Genomic DNA, 23,473 nt, shown 5'->3' with positions numbered 1-23,473 from the left:
TCATTAATAAATAACCCAGCCTGGTTGTGACTAAAGACACAATAGCAGATATAATAGTAACAGCTCATTGAGGAGGATTTTTGGTTTCAGCTCAACAGCTTCATTGCAAGGTGAATTAAAGTTGATTTTTTTCATTCACTATAGAATATTTTAGGTACCATTTTATTTTAAAATTGTGTTTATATTAAAAAAAAAAAGCCTTAAACACTTGTTTTACTTTAGGATGGTCACGTAGGAGATTTCTGGCAGATGTCTAGGAAGCCTTTTTCCTGAAAAAAGCTCAGTCAGGTTTAGAAATAAATTCCTGTTGAACACAAGCAGTCAATCAGATTGCATCAGTATTGTTTTGAGATTTAATTTGGTGATAAATGTTTCTATAAAAGAAGTTTTCGAGTAGAATATGCACAGGCTGCACAAGTGAAATCATTTCATCTAGAAAGAAGAGGCTGTCTTCTAAATCTTCTTGAGCTAATGTCATATGAAGGTGGGGTTTGCTGGGTTTTTCTTGTAATGTCTTGTTGGTTTCTTTCTTTGGTTTGCAGCAAAACCAAAAGACAAAGGATCTCATGGAAGACTTGGAAGTAGCCATTTTAAAAACATGCCAGTGCATGAATGAACTTAAAAGAGAGGTAAGTGCAGCTTAATCAAGATAAGGTGAATAAAAGTTTGAATTTCTTACTTTTTATACATGAGGTTGTTAAATGGGATTCTGTACCCAAGAAGACTATTGTCTGTTTTATAGACAAGAGTAACCAAATCAGAATTACATGATGGAGCTAGCTATATATCTTTGTCCTTAGTGATTAGAAATCTGTTGGCTGCACAGGCTCATTGCTCACCCACAAAAAAAGAAATGTTTGGAAGTAAGTGCTATGTATGTAATCATTATTTTAAAGGTAAAGGCAAACTTCCCTTGGGGATGCATCACTGTTTGTAAATACATTTTCTTCTACTGTGTGCCTAAATTAATAAATTAAATTTGCAGTTTATTTGTATTTAACCTGTCCTACTGATTTCCTTAGCAGAAATATGTTATGGCAGTGCCTTATACTCAGGAGCTTTCTTTCCTCAGCACTTGGCAGCTGTATATGTGTCTGTAGTAAATCATTATTCTTTTGCTAAGTGCAAGTATGCTGTGGTCAGCTTGCATACACACATGGAATAGCTGCCTCATTTGGTATATGGGATGGACTGCACTTGCTGCTCAGGGTCTTCACCCTTCCTTTCAAGGATAGCATTGCTGCCTTGTCTGTTCAACAGAATTGAAGCAAATACAGAATCTGGTTTCTGGCAGCTTCCTGAATATTTGCACATCATTCAGCTATCTTTTCAACTGCTTCAAATTGCTGTTCTTTTAAACAGATGGAGAAATGAAGATTAAGAACAGTGAGTTTCAACACAGAGCAGTGCAAAGATGTTAGTAGAAGTGTGGTCAACTTGCTTAGGCTGAGCTGTCAGCTACAACCTCAACTGCTGAAAAAATCATGCCCCCCTTTTTTACCATAGGCAAAATGAGAAATTTTGTCTTCTGGACTATAGTACCTGCAGCTGTCCTGAAGGTTTGAACAGTACTTTCAGTCTGTTTCAGTTCAGTGCCACTTCTGCTGTCAGGCAGAGTATTGGGCCAGAAAGTGGAGGATACATAATTTTTGCACTTTGATTATGTGCTGTTTTGTAATTTAGTCACCATTATGGAGGAAATGGGTAGTAGAGCTTTTCCAAAGTGGTGTTCACTTTGGAATATGTGCACTTCACAGTGCTTTAACTGTGAGATTATCCTTTTTGAGTAACATTGTCCCCGGTGCTGAATGAGGTTGAAGAGTTCACAGTCAAATTAGGATGTGACTGTTTAATTACATAGATCATAAAGCCACAGGTGGCTGGAATATGTTGTATGAAAGAGAGGATTTGTGCTCTTAGAAGTAAGTTCAGAGAATTATATCTTTTTTTTTGTTCTCTGTGTAGAGATTGAATTGATCCCAGAGTGGCTATGCTTATATGGCTGAAGTCTGTCCTGTCAATCTGACATGGGGTGCTGCAGTGTATTAGTCAGCAACCAGGATTTCTACTGGTTAAATTCAAGTGTCGTGACTAATTAAAGTGGTTTTGAGAGCCTGAGTGGCTGAGAACAAAAGACAGCCTTGTTAAAGTAGTTCTCACCTGTCTCTGTCTTTTTATGGAAGAAACAGAAATTATATTCCTTTCTTGAGATTATTTTACTGCTCATGATCAGCGACAGCATTAAGTAGAAGTATATTTCTATTTTTGATCAGGGTGAACATAATCTCTAAGGAAAAGGTGATCTCTGTGTAGTGTAGATATAAATGAGAATTGCTAGTTCCTACTCCAGCATTACAAGCCTTTCAGTTACCCTTTCTTCAGAGCTGACTTCATTTCTGGGATTGGTGATTTGTACTAATTTTTAATGCCATGTGAGCAATGTTACATAAAGAGTTTATAACAGGTTGTCATAGCTGATTTTTCTCCCTCTAAAAACAATTGCAGCAGGTTTTGAGGCAATAATTCAGTTGTTTATCTTTTGTGAAATTAAAAAACAAATACAGAAGAACTTAATTCTGGATGCGCAGGAAGTGCTGCCAGAGGAAAGGGGTAAAAATGGAGTCCAGTAAATTAAAAACCCCAACATACTATTCCAGTAAACTCTTCTCTGTGAAGTGAGTTCCAAGCTTACTGCATTCATAAGAGCTGGAAAAATACTTTCTCTTGAACACCAAGTTTGTTCTGTACTCAGTGTTGTCTAGCAAAATGAGTGCAGTATTGCAAGACTCAGTAGTCCTGTGAGCATACTCTGCTGTCTCTAGAGAGGTTGCTATTTTGGTTTTACCAGTGTTCTTAACATGGGGCTGATTGCAGGCCACAGGTAACCTAGTGACTAGTTACTAGAACTAGCAGCAGCTGTCACTGATAGCTGTCATCAAGCAGAGTCCTTCACAGCACAGTTTCTGAGTGTCTGGATTTAGGGATGTGTTTAAATCAGAAGCTTCTCCTTGCTTGGCAGTGTAGGCGGATTGATTGAGACATCTTCAAGATCCATCTCCTTGGAGAAAACGTACTTTATGGTTTCCTAAGGTTGTGTCACAAGCTGATTATATTCAAGCTTTTCTTTGTGTCACTGATAATTCTAATTACTAATATATTATAAATTCAGTTTTGTGTGGCTTCAGTCTAATTCACACAATTCAATGTGTGTTCTTTAAGAGAAGTGGAATGACCATTGTGCTTTGCTTATGCTGAACTTGGTGACCCACAGATTCATGCACCTAATGTTTCCCCATCTGTAACATAATCAGAAAGCAGCAGTGTGATAACTTCAAGGCCTCATTTTACCCAGCTTTTTTTTTTTTTTTTTTTCTCTTCATCTGTGGTTGTGGAGTTGGTTTTTTTTCTTGTTTTCTTGTGGGGGAAGTTTTTTTGGCTTTTTTTATTGCAGTGGATTTTCTTTGTTCTTTGAATAGTAATTGAAGAAATAAAACTCCTGATAATGAGCAAGCTGTATATCAGCTTTCATGGCAGTAAATGTTTGCTTCTTGAAAAATTAATCTGTCTCTTAAGCTTGTTTGACTTGATACTGGATAGATTTTTTTTTTCTGTTCCATGTTTGTCTCTCCCTCTTTTAATGCTATTCAAGGTCCACAGTGCAGCAACATCTCTGGCAGCAGATCTTCTAAAATACCATACAGATCATATGGTTCTTAAAGCATTAAAAATCACAGGAGTAGAAGGAAATCTTGAAGCTGTAGCAGAATATACTTGCAAGCTATCAGAGCAGAAAGAACAGCTTGTTGAGGTGAGTCCACAGCTGCTTTCATTGAAAATGAGTGGGTGGATTTGCATTGATCTATTCTTTAGGAAGGCTTGGATCTGTGTTTTTGTAATTTTTTTTTTTTTTATTGCAAGTGTTGTAAACTTTTTTTTTTGTGCCCAGTTCTCCTCATGGATCTAGACTTGATCTGTATTTGGCCTAAAATACTAATAAAAAAGTACATTTCTAGATCCAAGAGGAAATTATAACTCCTTTCTTTCAAGCAGCAGACATCCAGCAATAGCTGAATCCAGGTATACAAGAATACTGGAGATACCCAGTTAAATTTCTTAATGGAGTGAGTTTGATTCTTTTGAAGATCAGTCAAGAGGGCCACTGAAAATCTTCCTCCTTTGTGAAAATCTGTGGCGGGGATGTCAGCCACGTGTACCTTGTTGCTATCTCTCTCACAGACGAGCAGAGAGGTACCTCTGCCAGCAGGAGACATACAAATCTAGATCACTTTGATTTGAAATACGGTGATGCCAGCAGCTGTACTTGCATGGGATCCAATATTCATTTCTAAAAAATTTCGGTATACAGGGCTTGAGGATTGCTCCCAGAACTATCAATATACAGAAGCAACACTTGAACTTCCAGGACTGGCAGAAGAACGCTTTGAATTTTTAATTTCAACTTTAATATCCCCTTGATCTCTGGCTATTTAACATTCTAGTGAAGCAATAATTTTTTTTTCAGGCATAACCAGGAGGTTAAATAGTGAATGCATGCGAGTGAGACCTTACAGCATGTCTGATGATGGACAGTGCAATTAGTTTCATATGTGCTGTCTCTTTCTTACAAATTCTTTTTGATCTGAAAACTTCCATGTTCCTTCTCATCCCAAAGCTGACTCTTAATCTTCCTAAAAAAACAAGATGAAGGAAATAGTATTACTTCCCTAAACTAATTTGACACTGGTTTGCTCAAAGATAATTCAATCCCCTGGATGTTGAAAGCCTAAATTTTCCACATGGTCACTTATTGCTAAATAAGCCTGTTCTGCTAAAGTTATTTAGTCTACATTTTTTCCAAGTTCTGTATCTGTGTGTTTACTTTTAGTTTTATTCAGTCATAAATACATGAAATTCTTTTAGTTTTACTTTAATTTAGTTATTAAGACTTTCCTTTCTGTGGTTTTCCATGCCTTTCAAGTCAGGATTTAGCCCCATTTTTATTGTTAATTCTCCCTGAGAAGCATCTAGCTGTGCAGTCCCCAGTAAATATTTGAAAGGACAATCCATAACTTTGTGTTAGTTTGTACACTTCTGTACATCTTTTCTCACTGTTAATAAATGTACATTTTTTACAATTATTTTCATGGTTTTTTTTAAATAATTCAGATGTGTCGCTTATTGAGGCATGTTTCTGGAACTGAGCCTCTTGAGATTACTTGCATACATGCAGAAGATACCTTTCAGGTCACTGGCCCACAGGTATGTTCCAGTTTTAACTGGCTTCTTCTACTACACATAAATCAATAAAAATTACTTGTGTGAATTTTTAGGAGACTTAATGTTTACCTGTTTAAAGCATTCATTTCTAAGAAGGAATTTTGCTCTAATTCTGGGTGGTACATAAAAGAAAGCACAAGAAAGATCATCAAGCCTGCAAATGTCAGATGAATACACTACAAAGATATAATAGTAGCAGTTGAAATTTGTGTTTTGCCTGGGGAGGCATTTGTGAATTCATGTGGAACACTATGTACTAGGATTTGCAGTAGCAAATGCTTTGTTCTTTGTCCAGATAATTTCTGCTGCAGAAACCCTGGCACTGCATCCATCTAGCAAGATTGCAAAAGAAAATCTTGAGGTGTTCTGTGAGGCCTGGGAGTCTCAACTGAGTGACATGTCTTTGTTGTTAAGAGAAATCAACGATGTGTTTGAAGGAAGAAGAGGTAAGAAGGCTGTATAGAAATAGAAAAATATAACTTCAAATCTAAGAATTTTAAGTGTGATTTAAGAAATTCTGGTTTCTTAAGAGTTGAGTGCAGTAAACAGTTCCACATCCTGTGGGATCTAGGTAGTAAGAGAAAATATGTTTAGTTTGTAGAGATGTCAAATCAGGCTGCTCATTGGATTTTTTCAAATAAAAGCAACCCAATATTTAAAGGCCTGATTTATCTAAGATTAGCTGTGTTTAATTTTCTTCACTGGGATTAGTTCTGACAAAATCGAGTGGAGCTGTTCAAAGGTCACAAAAGTGTTCGACACAGCTCTTTGACAGCAGTGTCCAAATACAAGGGGTGTGGGGCTTTCACCCACCCTTTGTTTTATCTAGAACATACCAATTCATAACAGTCAAGATACAGCTTGAATTGTGACGTTGTGGAAAATACATATATACATATATATTCTATACTGTCAGCTTGCCTTGTATTCACTTCATAATGTAGTGAATGTAGTTATTTGATTTTTAAACTGCTGTCCTTTCTCCTGGATGGAATTTCTGACGACTCTGCACAATCTTGGGATATTTTCTCTGGTTGGTAAGTTTATTGGTATTTGTACAACATGTAGAAGAAAACCTTGGAATCTTAATGAAAAAAAATTCTCTGTCTACTTTTAGCATAGGGTAATTTACCTTTAAAAATGGAAGGCATTTTGGTTTTCATTTTTATACCACATAATTTTCCTTCAGATCATGTCTTTAGTGTAGCCTGTCATACTTCTTAGAGCTGTGTGTTTGTTTCAGTCTTTAAGGTATAATTGCATACAGATAGAATGTAATATATAATAATACTGAATGTCTTGTATTTTTAAGAAAATTGCTCAGGTTCAAAAGCTTAGATTTAGCTAAATACAGGCACTTAATTTTTTGTATACAGGATACAGAAAAAGTAAATCAGGTTAGATAACACTTCATCAATGATATAATACTTCATCTTGCTATTGAGATCTCATTCTCAGACTTTATTTTGTAGTTTAACTTTCTCTTCTTGATTTTTTTTTTTTTTTTTTTTTTTTTTTTTTTTTGTGTAAGCAGTTCTTTACTGCCAGCATTTTGAGCACAGTAGCAGCCAGTCATGGAGTGAATATCTGAAATTGTTGCTGCTGGTTGGTAAATGAGTGCATGCCTGAGCTTCAAGGCTTATAAAAAGGAAACATGTTGAAATTCTGAGTGGATTTATAATAATTGTGTGTATTGCAGGTTATTGGCAGTTTGAGACTTTGGAGAAAAACATGATTTTTATTCTAGCTGTTCTTCCACCTTTGTCTGGAATGCCACATAAATATGTGCAGCAATCAGAGAGCCTTCATGGGCCTTTTAACTTTCAGCAGATTTTTCGTTTGTTTTGGGAGCCAGGGTCACACTCACTTTCCTTAAAGGGAATATTTTATAAAATGAAACTTAAATTATGATATTATGCTATTGTTAATGTGTTAAAATAAATTCAGAATCTTTAGGGCTGGTCATGCAGTATCTGATTTTTTTTTTTAATTCGTACAATGGTTTAGCAAGGTTGAATGATAACCTTTTTATATACTTATATCTGTGCATGTGTGAATACATATATATGTATAGATATTACAGTATTTAAAAATAATAGGATGAGAATCACGCAACCACAGCAAAGCATATCCTTGGCTCTCCAAACAAATTGTTCTTGATATCAGATGCCCAGCTTCCTCTGTAGTTAATAACTTTCTCTTGGGGCTGCTGATGGAAGATGACACATTTTCCATAAGTGGTATTTTCCACTTTCTTTAAAGCATTTCACAAGGGCAACCCAATGTCCTTGCTTGGAGGGAAAGGAGGATGGGTAGGTGTTTCTGTGCAGGTTGGAGGCCATCATGAGTGATGCAGTGAAGACTTCTGTTGTTTGGCATAACCACACAAGTGTGTTCTTGTTAGTGTCGCTCATTTCCTCAGTCTTCCTTTCAGCATAAAGCGTTCTGATACCACCACCACTGGTAAGACACTAAGCATAGCTTGTGTTCTCTCTGTGGCCTTGGGTGCATTAGATCTTGTAGTGCCAAAACACTGTTAAGAAATCTCCATTTTCCTTGTCACATGGCCCAGTCTAGTAAGAGACTTTCCTTTGAATCTGGATTGTTTCACAGTAGCCACCAATTATGTCCTTAGAAGTAGTTTGGTCTCTTATATTCACCTGTCTTCTACAAAGTTTTCCTCTGTATTGTGGGCTTATCTGGTTTTGTTTGTTTGTTTTCTCTTGTTGGACTTCAGAGGGACTCTTGTCACTAAAAAAAAAAGGGAGTGGAAAAATCTCACAAATACCACTACCTTTTTTCTACCAGAAAATACCTTGAAGTTACTTTGCCACTTCCAACATTTTTCTTTGAGAAAACCCAACTGGTGATCCAGTAAATAAATGAAGCTAACATATTTACTTGCTAAGAGATTATAGGAGTGGCATTCACAAAACTTTTGCCTCCAAACACAATGGAGTTTCACAATATTTGATAAGACTTTATTCTTCTCATAATTCATGATACTTGTCTTAATACTGAGGTTGGTAAAAGTGTCTTTATTTTACAGACTAAAATGTATCAAGTGCTTTATTCATAGTAAAATTGTGACTATATGTAACAAGAGATAGAATTACAGTAAGAAGTATATTTTTTTTTTTCTTCTCAGTTTAAAATCTTGTATTTTTGTACTACCAATTTAAATGTTTAGCTTTGTTAGTGGTCAGAATACAGCTTAAGATGCAAAAATTGAATGGTGACTAAATGTGCTGGACACATCAAATAAAAGAAGCATTTTTCTGATTACACTAGATTCACATTGTTTATGCTCATTTCTTTATTTTTACAAGCAGTGGCATCGCTCCTTATCCAGTGTACTTTTAATAACATAAAATGAGGTATTTCTCATGCTGAGGTTCCAAATGCACATGGGAGGAGCTGGATTTAGCTTGAAAGTGAAGCAATATTTTACTCAGTTTTAATGAAATGGTATACCAGAACATGCCCAAATTGAAAAGGTTTCTCTAGGGGAGCAGGATTCACAGGCACAGCGGGCTGGGGGAGGTTGGTGAGCACACTGCGGCCCAGTAACCCTCATTTGTATTTTGGAAATATTCCTGTGCTGTGCAGAACTGTACAACAAGGTAGAATTGTCCTTTTCCTCAGTGCTAAGCCACTATTTAATCCAGTGGTGAGGAGGTCCGTTCTCTACAATGTTGGTGTGTCCAGGCTGGGATGAGGAGGGTGACAGGCTCCTCAAGAGAGTGGCTCCTGCCAGGCATGGGAAGTTTGATTCTGCCCATAGTGGGATTGTTTGGTTCATTTCCATTTGGTGCTTAACTCTGAGGCTCTTGCACTTTGAGATTAACCACCTGACATAAGTACCTTTCATCAATCCAAGCTGCTGGATGTCAGCCAGTCTCTTTTCTAATGCTTTAGTTTGAACATGGTGGAGAAGAATATAAATAAATAATCCTCTGATTTGCTCCCTTGTAACTTGGGTCAGAAATGAGAGAATGTTTTCTGAGGATTACATACTTTTCTGCCCTCCTCTCTTGTTTTGCCCACCTGATTTGAGGGGAGTTGAATGACCATAAGGTTTTTGAAGGGCTGTAGGTGATGAATGGGTGATACAGATCAGAATTTCAGAATTAGGAAGCTCAGATTTTAGAAAGAAGAGTGAAGCAGGCATGCTGCTATACTCTCAGAGAAGAAGTAACATCAAAAGTGGGAATTAAAAGTTTAAATAGGGGTATTGTGGAAGGAAAAACAGGATTTGAACTAATAGAAAGCAGAAATCTGGAAGACAAAAGAGAATTAAATAATTAAAATTAATTTTAAGTGAAAAAAAGAAAAAAACATGTTTAAGAAAACACATTAGGAAAAACGAAGGCAGGGTTAAAAAAAAAAAAGACCATCATGAAGTGAAAAAAGTCTCTTGATATAATAGCAAAAGTCTGACACACAAACTTAGGAAATTAAATACCTAAAAAAATGTATATTCTGTTAATGTAATAAAATAAAAGTTTTGTAATTACACTGACAGAATTAAGTATTTTCTGATTAAGCAGGATTATCTCCAATCTGAGTTGACCTTCTCTTTTGAAAAGTCTGGTATCTATGGGTCTGGTGAAGTGTGGTTTTTGTGTGTGTATTTTGTGGTCTTCAGGGTTTTTTAAAATGTTCCAAGAAATAAATAGTTTTTAATAAATAGATCTTTCATCTTTTTGAATATGGTGAACAACTAAACCTTGCTAAGCCAAATAATGGGAATTACTAGAAAAGCAAAGGCAATTTTTATTTTCTTATTTCTGTTTGCCACCACTTTCTGTTTGGTTTCCATAATTCTGAATGCCTGCCTTGTGTGTACAAGTACTGTGTCACTGCAATGAGCATTTTTATTCCATTTTTTTTGTCAAAGCTTTTTTTGTTTGAACTTTTTAACAAGGCACAACAAGTTTTTTATGTAGCTCCAAGGAGATCTTTTATGCTGCAGCATTTAAAATTGCAGATTCACTTTTGTTCTTGGTATGTCTTACATGCATTCTTACATGCCCTTTAGCTGATGCTTTGATGTATAGGATATTGTAAATGACTTCCCATAATTTGTATTGGTCTTTAGGGAGAAATCTTGCTTGGATACATGTTTGGGCAATTAATATCTGAATAACTGCATTCTGAAAAAACAGGTTATGCAGCTGTTAGCTCGTTCATCTTTTGCAAAACTGCATAGGGAAGGAAAAGGTGATCTTAGAAAGGAAGGTTTTTTGATTTTTCAGGAGGATTGAGGGACACTTGTTGACATCCTAAAATTTTAGGAGTCATTTGCTCAGACCTGGAGATTATGATCTTCCTGTTGTGTCAGGAGATAAAGGGCATACTTTCAAAAAATCCTGAATGCACAAAAGAACTGTCTTCTGAGGACTCAGAATGGAATTTCTCTAGCAGCTGATACAGGAGGAGGAATTAGCAATTGCAGAGGGGTTTGTTGCTTGTCCTTTGCTGTGATGCATCCTCTCTGTAAACCTGTACTGACATCCATTGCAGTAGCTCTTAGGTTTTAATTGCTGGGGTGGGGTTTTTAAAATTTTTTTCTTGTTTTTTTGGTAATACCAGTTTTTTAATAGCTCTTAAGGTTTTTACTCATTTTAATTTGGTTTAGCAGACTTTCTTCTCCTGAGTCTGTTGTAATAAATGCAAGACCTTATTGACTATTATGTCTTTTGGTAATTGAAACTCTAATCTTAGGCTGTTAGCCCAGGCACTGTTTCTTACTGAAAATAAAGTCTTCTTACCAACTTTTAGGTAACGCCCAAAAAGGATTTTTTCTTTCTTAATTTGTTTTGCTCAGACTTGGAATGTTGTAGGCCTCTGGCAAAACAAGAAACAATTCAATAAGTGTGTGAAATGCTGTAGAACTTCCTTCTTTATAAAATACAGCACACCCGGGATACATATAGTACAGTACAACATGAGAGTTTTATTTGCATTACTTAGGAAAACCTGCCTAGCTGTTTCTCACTAGTGGCACTGTCTAGTCCAAATTTCAGTCTGTTCAACCCATGTTAAGAAAAGCCACACATGGAGCTACAATTTTATGTTCTGTATTTTGCGACAACTACGAGTGCATGTAGCTAGACATTAGAGAGAGCTGCTTTATTTCCTTGTGAAATACATGCAGGGGACTAGAAATATTGCTGAGGGAAATGTTCAGAGAAGCTTTCTTAATTGCCTGTTGCTAAAATCTGAGCAGTACAGAGCTCTTGGCCTGTCTCTGAAAGCATGAGACAGAGGATCTGCAGTATTCAGAGAGGAGGAATTACAGGTAAGTAATTTACTTTTATAAGTACTGCAATTTAAGGAAGGATAAAGTAAGGCATTTGATCCCACTGATTAAAATCTGCATACAAATTTTGGTATAAACCTGTGTGTTCTTCATAGGAGAGAAGCGTGTCTACCTATCACTGCCCAGACCAGGGGTAAGTTGCTTTTGGGTTTGTTGTGTTTACTTGACATCTGCTGTTCTCTGTTTGACTTCTTTCCCTGTCACAACTAGGTGGGGACATAACAATATCTTGGCAATATGCATCCTGACTGCATGGTTGACAGTAAAATATCAAAGTTTGTCAGTTTATTAAATGAATCATAAACTGAAGACGAATGTAACTAGTTATGTAACGTGCTTTAAACACTTTGATTGTAAATAAACTTTAATTCCTGTTCATTAATTTTTACCACATACTCTACTGTCATGCAATATAATAAAAAAGTGCATTGTTGCTATTGAAACAGTAGGAATATGCTGCAATATACTGAAAGCTAAAATAAAAAATAAATCATACTACCAAGACTTAATACTGTAGCTAGCCTGAGTTAACCTGTTTGGAACAAGGGGGCATGTTTAAGCCTGTTGTAGCCTCTTTAAAGAATGGGTTCTTGTTTCCTTCTTTGATCTTAAGTGTGTTCAATGTAGAGAAAAATGTTACACCAAATACCCATTTTTCAGGCGTGAGGTATTTAATGTCCTTAGCTGATTATAACTGATATTACACTGTTTCTGACAGTGTCTTTATGTTAGGTTTAGGAAACCTCCTAAACCTAGTGTCATGTAATCAGTCATTTGATTCACTTGCTATGAACTGAATCTTTCCATGGGCAGGAAAAAAGGAAAAATGGTCTCAGAAGGTACAGTAAGCTCTACCTTGTTTCTTTCTCTCCTTGCTTGCTTTCCTTAAACTGTACTGTTGAGGAATATGAGTTTGAAATGGTCTTCTGTCTCCATGTCTTCTGTTGTGCAATTCTACAGCTTCAAACACAACTTCTGAACCCTTAATGAAAAGAAAAAAGCTTTATAAATAAAATCTTCATTAAAAAAGTTTTATAAATCAAATCTGCAGGATTAAATAGATTATGTTAGGCTGCATGAGCATGTGTGAATTTCACAGTTATGAAACTAAATATTGAAACTTTGGATAGGGTTTCTGTCCCTGACCAGTTTGACTAAGACACATAGCTTGTGGACTTCATAATTTAGAGATTAAATGTTTGAAGTCGGAGTCCCACTTATGGATTCATATCTTGTTGAAAGTACTTCAATAAAAAATTTGTGGTCAGCATTTAAACAGTTCTGCTGTGTTACTGTTTGAAAGGTTGCTGCCTTCTTTTTTAAATTTTGCATTGTGAGAGTTATAAATGCACAGTTTGAAAGTAGATAGGAAGTGTGGATTGCACACACAGGACACCAGAGTTTCTTCACAGAGTAATTTATTTGCCCAGCTGATGCTCTGAGCTTTGGAACTGCCTCTCTTCCTGGCGCTGTTCCTCTCAGCAGAGCCTCTCCTCCTGCCCCACCACCACAGATCTGCTGTGCCTGGCTGACGCCCACGCTGTCCCTGCACAGAGGCCACTCTGTTCCTGCCAATCTAATTAGATCACATATTTTGTTACATCTGTTTAATTGCCACTGGGCTGTTTGCTGGTAATGAGTGGCACCCTAGACCATGCTGTGGATGAGGACCAGAGTAACAATGATTCATATGTGTACTTTAATGTGTATTTTTCCTCTATAGTTTAAAGTATTGAATCATGTTTTATAGGCATAATAATGTATCTGCTGATCTGACTTTTAACAATAGTTCTATTCAGATAATGCAAGTGAACACTAGAGTGGAGAAAACTGCAAAAACATTCTGAGCTTTCTTAAGTTATTTGTAAATGGAAAAACTTCTTTATTGTAACCAGCTCTGGTTTTCTTGAATACCCTTAACTGTGCAGCTTAAATATTTGCCATACCTTCTAGACCAATGTTTGTGTTTACAAACAAATCTAGTTTGGTTTGTCTTCCTTTCTTCTTTTAAGACACTGCCTTAAAAATAGCATTCCTGAAATTGCATTTCTAATATGCAGTATAGTCAAATCACAATTAGGAGTATCAGTCCTTTGTGCTAAATGTTTTGATATGAGATCAGCATTTCTAATATGTAGGCAGAATTGCAGTGTCTAATCCGGGTAGACATTAATAAGATTCAGAATATTTAAACATTTTTGGATAGGAAAAGAGATATGGCAGAAAGTTAAACTGAGCACCAAATTGCACTAGGAGCTAGGAAAAGTATGAGTACTTTTGCTCAGATTCTTGAAGTGAGAAATGGAGGTGGCACCTGAATCTCATTTCTGATGCTGTTCACAATGAACAGTGTTGTTTCTTGTTTATTTTTTACCCTCAGGCATTCCTGTGCCTAATTTGCCCAAGTGCTCGCACTAATGAATAGTAGCAGGTTTTTTCAGTTTGTCAGAATCTCAGACAAGGCTCTCAGTTGGGCACTGAGATTATCCACCTTCCTCCTGTGCCTCACACCTCTCCAAATTATGACACCAACTTTGTACTATCCCTCTGCAGTCCAGTGATTTCTAGATGTGGACTGTGCCTCCCACGTCTGGTGGTTTTGCTGTCTTTGCACAGTGACAGCACCCACACACTAGATTAAAGCTAAGAACAAATAATTGTGAAATAAATAATGAATTACTGCCTAAGTGTGCCATGCAGTTGTCAAGCACAGTCTTAGCAGGTCGTCCACTCACATCAGTATCGCTAATTATTGTTTAATATGCACTAATATTTGGCTTGCAGCCAGACTAATACTTTGGATAGCTCATGACTTAAATGAAAGAAGGAAACCCATTAAAAGATCAGTGTTTGTTTACAGTTGCTTCTCCAGAGTGACACAGAATTATGGGCTGCCTCCTGACACCAGCATTTGTATGGGTGTAGCCTACATCAGCTTGTTATATCCTTGTTATATCAGTACCATCAGTGATAGAAAAATCAGTGCAGGAGTACTTGCTTAAGACTGTTTAGTCCTGAGTATTATTGAGGATTTACAGGGTAAAGGGAAGAGATGTACTGCATTAGGAAGTGGAGCCTGAGAACTGTGGAAGAGGTATTTTCCTTGCAATTTCAGGGCATGTGCATCTGCCATTTCAGGACAGACATATCAGAACAGATTCTCAGTTTCTGCTGAGAAGTTTGTTTGAACCTCTGGAACTCTCCTGCAAAGTCTTTCTCTGAATATAGAGCTACCTCTTTAAGATTTTCTAGTAAAATTATTACCAATTCCTTTTATTTAAAAATACTGTTTTTTGTTTGAAACAGAAGCATAATGCAAATCTGAAAGCATTAAAGCCAGTCAAACTAGATACTGAGGTAAGATGCCATCATTTTAGTAAAAAAACTCCATTCATATTTTTATCTTCTCTGAAGAATGTGGTTTTAAGTGCTATAAATATGGTTACCATTTACAGGAACAGGCAAAAATTGCAAAACTTGGATTAGAATTGCATCTGCTAACATCTGATGTGGATTCTGAGACAGAGAAATGGGAGGATCAGGAGAATGAGATTGTGCAACATGGCCAAGGCATGTCAAGTATGGCCTACTCCATGTATCTGTTTACCAGGTAAATACCCTGCACATGGCAAATTTTGGATGGAAAAAGAGCATTAACAGTGTTTATAAGAAAGAACAAATTTTCATTTTCAGAGCATAATAATTTGGACCCATTTAGAAAGTAACTTGATTCTGTCCCTAGGCTTTATAAATTTTTGTAAATTTCTAGGCTGTTTCAAAACCCCCTAAATTCCCCTTTATTTTTAAAGGGCTAAACACCTGTTTTGTTGGAGGGCATCTATTTAAATGTCTCTTGGGTACAGAAAACATTTTAAGAAGTATGTTAATAAATACTTTGAAAAATTAAGGAATTAAAGCACAAGTATATACCTGTAGATGAGATATAACTGTAGATAAGAATTACTGATCCTTGCTGTACTGAAAAGTGTTTCTCTGAAACTTGCCTGTGCAATGTCAGCTTTCTTACTTGAAGGATTTAGGTTTGCTTGGGGTTTTTTAACCAGAGCTGAGATTTTTTTTGTTACCTACTAGTCCAGTAATACTTAGTATGCCAGATGTGGATTGTTTAGCTTATGAGCCATTGTTAGTTCCCCAACAGGGCTGTAGCTACTGAGGTGTTGGTGTAATATTTTTTAATGCAGTTCCTGTAGGTAGTTATTGTTGTGTCTAGTATCTTCTAAAAGACTGATATTTACAGTTCACTGGTGTGAACTGTAAAATGTTCAATGGTGAGACTATAATTTTTTTGTAAGTAGCAAGCAAAATAATCTGCAGTCGATGAGTGGCACATCTTCTGCTTTTGTTATTTCCCACAGAGGAGAAGGACTTCTGAAAACTACTCAAGATTTATTTCATCAGGCAGAGGTAATGTATTTTTAACAAAATAGAGCGCAGATACTGAGTGCAGCCAAACAGGAACTTCAGTGTCTGATTCCTTACACATAAGTACAATGTACCATGAAATGACTGGCTCTGTAGATTTTGAGCACCCTACCTCTGATACATATTCTGAAAGTGAACTTCCCAGTGTTCCAGTAGGTGCTTCAGACAGGATCATTACACTGACAGATTCCAGCTAGGAGGAGGGATTGCAAACTGGCATTATGGTAAATTCAGTGGACTTAAACGCATTTATAGTATTTGTTGTGTCATTCAGCTCAGTCTGTGGTAGTGTTCACAGATAGTGAATCCTAGTCTGAGCAGCAGGATTTTCATGGGAAAGAAAAAAGATGTAACAATTTGCACAATGCAAACAGAAGACACAGGACCAAATGAAGGGATGTGGGATGTGATTTCCAGGATGCATGCCTGTGTGTAACAGGAGACTGGTTACCTTTGAAAGGACAATAAACAAACAGGGCAGGTGTTACCACAAAACATTTGTGAGCTGCCACAGTGCAAAAAATAATTGGAAGTTGGGGGATTTATTACATGTAAAGGAAAAGCCTTTAAACTCTGTGAGGATGGCAGTTTGTAGTGTAGCTTATTATTTCAGAAGTCACTGCAAGCTGCTGACTTTGAATTATATACTTACGCAATTATTACAACTGTTTCCTGCTACCTTTTTACTTAAAAGCATGCTATTAAAAGAGGAGGGAAAAAGCCTTACCTTCTGTTGTAGTTCCATTTTGTTAATTGCTTTCTCCTCCTTTCAGATTTTTGCCACAGAGGGCACAAAGCTTGCTTCAGCTCTTCATGCTCTTTCTGATCAGGTGATGTATCTTATGGCATCAGTGATACTGCTTAGAAGTTGCTTATGCTGTCTTCTCCCTTAACTTAATGTTGGAGTCTTCAACACAGTTATTTTGTCTTCCTGGACCGTGTACCAGGTACATGATGATGACAAGCCTTTGCTTCTGTTGGAGGCTGAAAAACTCATCTCTATGTGCAAGCAGCTCCAGATAACAGCTAAAGCTCCTGCTCAGGGTAAAAGTGCTACATTTACAAAGGTAAGGTAAAATTATATATATATTTCTCAAAGTAGCACCTAACTTGTTTAGAAATAAAGTAATTTAGTGATTTATGCGCCAGTTAAAATATGGAACTAGGTTGCAGCAGTACTGTAATCCACTAGAACTCTATTCAGATAAATGGAACTGTAATTCAGTGAACCTCAGTATAGACTTCAGGGATCAAAGTTTTAAGGAAGGTAATATGTATTTCCACCACTGTAATAATTACTGTTGTTATTGTTAGTGATGCTTTACACACATGTAACAAATTCCAAACCCCCAACTCCACTACTGAAACACATTTACTTCTCAGTAGGTAGCCTCTACCCTGGAGTGTGCAGATTTTTTTCCAATATTCGTATTTGCTATAAATAACTACATAGACAGCTGCCATGAAAGTTTCATCACTGTTAACACAAGTAGATCTTCAAAGATCAGAGGGGATCAGTATCCCTGAGCCAGCAGTGATCAATGTGAGCAAGACCATTTCCATGCACGTGGATGTTTGTTTCCAGTTGGCTGAGGGAAATGTGTTTTGAGTTTTACAGCAGGTGTGAAACTGGCTAAAGCATGCAAGCTACTCTGAACCAAACTGAGCACCTTGGGGCTGCTTTGTGGTTTGTTTTACACTCTGTAAATTAAACAGGAACTCCAGTCTGTTTCTGCAGTGATGTATCAGTACATAGCAATTACATATTCTCAAATTAATGTTCAAGGGCTCAGACTTGAGATCAGTGCTGAGTGTTAAGATTAAAGATAAGTTTTAGTGCAACATCAGACTAAGGCTTAGATGATGCATGGCTTTCTAAATCATGCTGGCTGGACATAAAACAAAAGGAAAACCATGAAGAATTGTGATTATTCATACTTAGGTCGTAAGAACTCCTTTCCAGGAGACTTCTGTTACTGTTTAATGTATTATTGGTAGTTTGTTTCCTTGGGATGTTTCTGCCTCATAGCTCAAGTTGTGCTTAACAGAAAAGATGCTCTTGTACTACAAAGAGAAATTTTAAAAAATGTAGGCAAACCCATTTGATTAGAAGATATTTCGAAAGGACAAGTATTACTTAACCCAGCTCAAAGCAGATCACCATCTCATGCCAAAAAAAAAACTGCCTAACACAAGTATTGAGTGGTATTACTCTGCTATTAACTGTCTTGTTTAGGTTGATGCATGCATTCTGAAAACAAGGAATGTGATGACTCTGTTATGTCAGCTTCTTCCACTTTGCTGCAAATTACTGAGGAAGGTAAGTATTTGCTTAATCTGCACTATTAGAAGTTTTGGGGTTTGTTTGGTTGGGTTGTTTCTTTGTTTTTAAGAATTATTTTTTATATACATACACAGAATAAAATGGGAAATGGTTGTCTTAAGCCTGCTCCACCATGGAAAGAAGACAGAATACGAACTGGTACAAATGCACGTACTCCAGAAAGAAGAGTGGACACATTTGGCATCAAGTCTTTAGAAAATCATGTAACAAACATGACATTTTTAGAGAGCAAGTAATCATAGCACTGAGAAATGCAGCAATTCCTATTTGAAAATAACACTTGCTGAAGTTTCAATACTGCTTTCATTTGTGGAAAGTCAAGCCAGGTTAATTTGATATAAAACTCTTGACCTTTGTCACATCTAATAGATGTCCTGTTCCTTAGCCATTAAAAGACCAGCTAGTCTAAATGTTCTGTATTTTTATAATGTGAATGCTTTTCCTATGCTCACTATTGATACAATTTTGTAATTAATGCTTATGAATGTCTTAATGGATGTGTCAACCCAAAGATGCTGCTAACAGACATTTTATGTAAATCCTCTGTGCTGTATATGCTATATGTAACACTACTGTTGAAGTTTGTAAACTCATCTCTGGCCTGTTTCAGTCTATGTATTTGATAAAGCAGAATCAGGAATATGGTCTGAAAGGCTGCAGCCTGAGGCACTGAAATGTTACCTTAGTTACAACTTATACCTGCAATGAAGTAGTCCTAGGGAAAAAAAAAAACCTCTTTCAATAGCTGCACCCCTGAATTTTAATCTTGACATGATTCATCTCTACAAAAAGTGTAATTGTAAGTGATTAATAGTCTTGACTCAAAGCCTTTTTCTTTTACCCTATTTGCAGATGGCAGTTGTTACTTTCTTTTTTACTAAAACTTACTGAGCAGAAATTGAGTTGCCTGTAGAACCACTGAAGTATTATGCAGACTTGGCATTATGCCATCTAAAATTTAAGAAAATAGATACTGATTATTACAAAATTCTGTACAAAGGGCATTATTTGACTTCAGGATACCACGAAAATACAACTTGGTGTGAAATATGTATTTTCAAGTTTATCTGCTCTTTGTACATAGGCTTTTGTTGCATTTTTATTTTCCATTCACCTGTGTCAAACTCCATACTATATTAGTTTAGCTAAATTACATGATAGCTAAATGCTATGATTTTTCTATATGTACTATGCTTGTATTAAGCAGAAGCAAAGCTGATTGTGGAGCATAAATAATCTCCAACATGTCATTCTGAGCTTATTTAAAATACTGTAGTGCTAGAATTCAGAGAAAAATAAAAATTTTACGTCAAGTTTTTACAGAAATTTTAATATACAAACTATTGGAACTGTTTTATTCTTTTTTGAATCAAGGAGTTTAGTTCCACTTTTAAAAACTGGCACTGGGCCTTTTCAATACTATAAAACTCAGAGTGTACATAAAAGTCACTCATTTAGTATCAAACACAGACAGGAAGAGCAGAGTTGATTTCATGAAGCAGAACTGCGGCGTTTCAACAAAACTTCCTCGTACTCCTTCTGCGTCAGAAGTCCCTGAGTTATACTCTTGCTTTCTTCAAATTTGGGTAGAACCACTGCAATGTACCCCTCAGTTGATGGCTAAAAAGTGAGACTGAAGTTAGCAGTGAAATAAAAGCTGAAAAATAAAGAACAAGAAAGTGTCTTACCTTTTCTTGCAGAAGAGCTGGATTACTAAGGATGTTTTCATTCACTTCAATCAGCCGCCCCCGTATGCAGCTGCAAAAGTGATCACATTTTGTAGGTGTGTGTGGCATGTCAGGGTGAGAAAAAAAATGGGAAAAGCCTTACCTGTAAATGGTGTATTCCTCTCCATCTGATGAAGATATCCTGCACAGAGGGGCAAGTTCTGTTAAAAACTGAGCTCCCTGCATTAGGAAAACAAACAAACATGTCTGTATTTTTAGTTACACAGGGCTTGTAAAAGTGTTGCCATCAGCAATGTCTAAAAGGAAGGATGTGTGATAGTTATGGGTCATTCCAAGTTCCAGAGCTGTGCTTCCCTACAGAAGGGAAGATGCCAACTTACTTATATGCACAAATCAAGTAGAAGTTTGTTACAAGCTGACAGATTTAGTCATAATTAAGTTTATTGCAGACTAGCAAACTTCTATTTTGATGAGACTAAAGTCAGGGGAGAGAGGAGAGGAACGGCACTATAAGCAAGTTAAACTGCACCTTCAAAAACCACACTGAACTGGTCCACCTACTATTTAGATCTACTTGAAAAGAACAATAGTCCCCAAAACCTTTACATCTTCTTGGAAATAATCTTTTATTGTTTCAGGGAGATTTATGTCCCTTTGTACACTACCAAAAATATTACTAGAAGCGAGTGGCTTTGAGCAATGCTGTAAACTACCAGTGCTGTAGGAGCACTGCAAGACCCTGGCTGGGACAGGCAGACAGGCACCTCTTGACAAGTCTAAATTCTTCAAGTGTAGAGGGGCTGGTCTTAAATGAAATACAAAAGTAAGCTGCTGGCTTTCTATCCAAAAAATGACAGATCTCAGACAGTGAGATTATTAAAATGAAAACTAAAGAAATAAAAAAGCCATACCCTTTTTGACTTCCCAGAGACCTTATTCTGAAGTCTGCTACAGTTTGCACTGATTTGGTAATTAATGTTTTTAATTGTTTTCCCACTTTGAAGAAGAGGGTGGGCTTCTGCCAAGGTGATGACGCAGATTCTGCAAAAAAACAAAAGCAGTTATTCCACTGTAGTTGTAAGAAGCCATGCCCTTGTGCTTTAAGCAAGTCCCACAACCTTCTCTGCCTATCTTATTTGACACCTGTTGTACCAAACTGAATGAAAATGGCATCCAGACCTAAAGCCACTCCCATAGAAAATGCTTCATTCTGTCAAAAGCCCTACACTTCTTACTGAAACAGAACCACTGCTTTTAAATAAGCCAGTGCTGTTCTATCAGTGCTCTACCCCATGAAAGCATGGTTGGTTCATTTCAGCCAGTAGCTGAAGTAGGTACTCAGGTTAAGACAAATAAAGCACTGTGTACTTTTGTCACAAAATGTAACACAAAGCAGTGTTTCTCAACAGCTAAAGGCCCTTTGTCGTGAACAATTACAGCTGATGAATCCTTCTGTGAACTGGGCCTTAGTTAACTTGCTGCTTGCATTTCATTTTTTTCTAAAGGAGCGTTACTTCTTACCATGACACCAGACAGTTTGAGACAAGCCCAGCTGAAGAGACTAGTCTAGCCTAGAACCATGCCTGATGCACAAGCATGACCTTTCCAGTAGATGAAGAGAGTGGAAGCTATTCTGTTTGAGAGTATAAAACCTAGAGCAAACACCAGAACTAACAGAAGGGTGACTGCAGAGAAAACCAGGGCACAGAACCAGATCTCCCTGTGGATGCTGTATCTGTTTCCCCACACTCCTCCTGGGGAGTTCTGGCTGTGCAGCTCCCACAAGAGGGAGCTGGATCCTGGTGAATGCATCCAGCGTGTCCTAGTAGCAAAGCTACCTCCCTTCACCCCAGCCTCCTTCTACGGGGAAGATGACAAATTATCTTTGAGCTGTCACCTGATGGAGCTGAGACCTCGCAAAGAAAAAAAAAAAAATCAAGAGACAACTCTACACTGCCTAGAAGCAGCAAACTGTGCCACAGCCCCATAATAATAATAATGGTAAAATACTTTACAGAACATCTGGCTAAGCTGCTGTGGAATCCAAGGGTCTGATATTTCAGAAGTCAAAGCAGCAGATTAGTCTTCATAGACAATTGAACAAATCAATAGGATTTAAACTATTGTTTATATCAGACACCTGAGATTAGTAACCTTATATTCAATATTTAGTACAAATGGAAGGGTGTCCTTCCTTGCTGTTACTGTCATGCCTGTTATTTGAAGGTACTCTGGTTTCCCTTTTGAAAGAATTGAGGAAGAACTGCAGGAAACAGAGAAGCTCCAAGTCCAAAGGCTGCAGCGAGGTGATAGTTCTGCCCTGTGCCAAGCATGCCCTTCCTTTTACTCTGAATTCCTAGAGCAGGCAGCTCACCGGGAACACAAGCGCTGCCTCACCTTCCCTCAAGCCATGAGCCAGTTTTTCTGTGGACAGTAGTTAGCCTCGGTTCTTCTCTCTGGGACTAAGCACCCCAGAAATGCTCCCGCTGCCCTAACAGGCAGCAGGGGGAGGTAAGGTATGGAAGGAGACTCCACATCACTGGATATCCAGCTACATCCAAGCAGAAACAAGACACTTTCCATTCCTGCCTTCACCATCATTAGTGCACAAATGTACAAGGAAAAGCAATTAAGTTTTATCTAAAAGAGCGGGATGTTTGTTCAAACTGAAGGAGTTCTAAATCAAGTTAAACAGACTCCTTCAAAATGTCATTATGGAAAGGCCTTTTGGAACGTTGCTCTTCCACTACTGGTGATCACAGAATGAATTAGGTCAGGAAAGACCTGTGAGATCGAGTCCACCGTGACCGCCCGTGTGAACCGGAGCATGGCGCTGGGCGCCATCCAGTGTTTCCATAAACACCCCTAGGACGGTGAATGGGCCCCTTCAGCAGGAGAGGGAGCGAGGGCAGCACCACGGCCGCTGCTGAGCTGTACCAGGGGGTGTGGGGGGGACGAGGCCAAGCCTGTTTCTCATTGGAGCAGTAATTAAAGGATGGGGAGGCCGGTTTGTCATTCTCGCAACCTCCCACCTTCCCGGACAGCGCGGGCTCGCCCGGTGCAGTGTCCCAGGGCACCCCGTCCGTGTCCCGTCCGACCCCGCCGGCCACTCGCCTGTTGGAGTGCTGCAGCACGCAGAAGTCCTCGCACGGCCGCCCCTTCACGTCTGCAAGAAGGGCACAAAGAGGAGTCAGGGCCCGCCCCAGCCCCAGCCCCAGCCCCAGCCCGGCCGGCCCGGCGGTACCTGGCTTGTACCAGCGGGTGAAGTAGCGCTCGGCGCCGCCCGGGCCCGCCGCCCCCTCAGCCATGCCCGGCCGGCAGCGGCGCGCCGCGATGACGGCGGAGGGCGGCTCCGGCAGGCCCGGCCCTCGGCCCGCCCGGGCCGAAACCCTGCGG

General features: G+C 38.0%; 2 protein-coding genes and 1 long non-coding RNA gene across 3 annotated transcripts in view; 1 reads left to right on the top strand and 2 right to left on the bottom strand.

Moving 5' to 3' along the window:
* Positions 1–20,076, top strand: part of CTNNAL1 (catenin alpha like 1) — a 57,218-nt gene extending 37,142 nt beyond the window's left edge. Inside the window, exons 8-19 of the mRNA XM_056483251.1 lie at positions 543–629; positions 3,650–3,808; positions 5,167–5,259; positions 5,573–5,723; positions 11,698–11,735; positions 14,909–14,959; positions 15,058–15,212; positions 15,979–16,027; positions 16,819–16,875; positions 16,993–17,112; positions 18,282–18,365; positions 18,464–20,076. Coding sequence (XP_056339226.1) covers positions 543–629; positions 3,650–3,808; positions 5,167–5,259; positions 5,573–5,723; positions 11,698–11,735; positions 14,909–14,959; positions 15,058–15,212; positions 15,979–16,027; positions 16,819–16,875; positions 16,993–17,112; positions 18,282–18,365; positions 18,464–18,625 — 1,206 coding nt within the window. The 3' untranslated portion in view covers positions 18,626–20,076. The remainder of the gene's footprint in view (positions 1–542; positions 630–3,649; positions 3,809–5,166; positions 5,260–5,572; positions 5,724–11,697; positions 11,736–14,908; positions 14,960–15,057; positions 15,213–15,978; positions 16,028–16,818; positions 16,876–16,992; positions 17,113–18,281; positions 18,366–18,463) is intronic.
* On the bottom strand, positions 5,731–17,080 carry LOC130248994 (uncharacterized). Its single transcript, XR_008839721.1, has 3 exons — positions 16,773–17,080; positions 11,052–12,584; positions 5,731–8,028 (listed from the first exon to the last, which is right to left on the bottom strand). It is a non-coding gene; the product is annotated as an uncharacterized LOC130248994 (long non-coding RNA).
* Positions 19,699–23,416, bottom strand: ABITRAM (actin binding transcription modulator). Its single transcript, XM_056483255.1, has 6 exons — positions 23,322–23,416; positions 23,192–23,243; positions 20,989–21,118; positions 20,220–20,296; positions 20,078–20,147; positions 19,699–20,009 (listed from the first exon to the last, which is right to left on the bottom strand). Exons 1-6 carry the CDS (start codon positions 23,383–23,385, stop codon positions 19,881–19,883), a joined length of 522 nt encoding a protein of 173 aa, XP_056339230.1. The 5' UTR covers positions 23,386–23,416; the 3' UTR covers positions 19,699–19,880.
* Between the last annotated feature and the right edge of the window lie 57 nt (positions 23,417–23,473).

Source organism: Oenanthe melanoleuca, chromosome 2, assembly GCF_029582105.1.
Source record: "Oenanthe melanoleuca isolate GR-GAL-2019-014 chromosome 2, OMel1.0, whole genome shotgun sequence".
Taxonomy (NCBI): domain Eukaryota; kingdom Metazoa; phylum Chordata; class Aves; order Passeriformes; family Muscicapidae; genus Oenanthe; species Oenanthe melanoleuca.
Note: the sequence above shows the minus strand (reverse complement) of the source record. Positions and strands in the feature narration are given on the sequence as shown.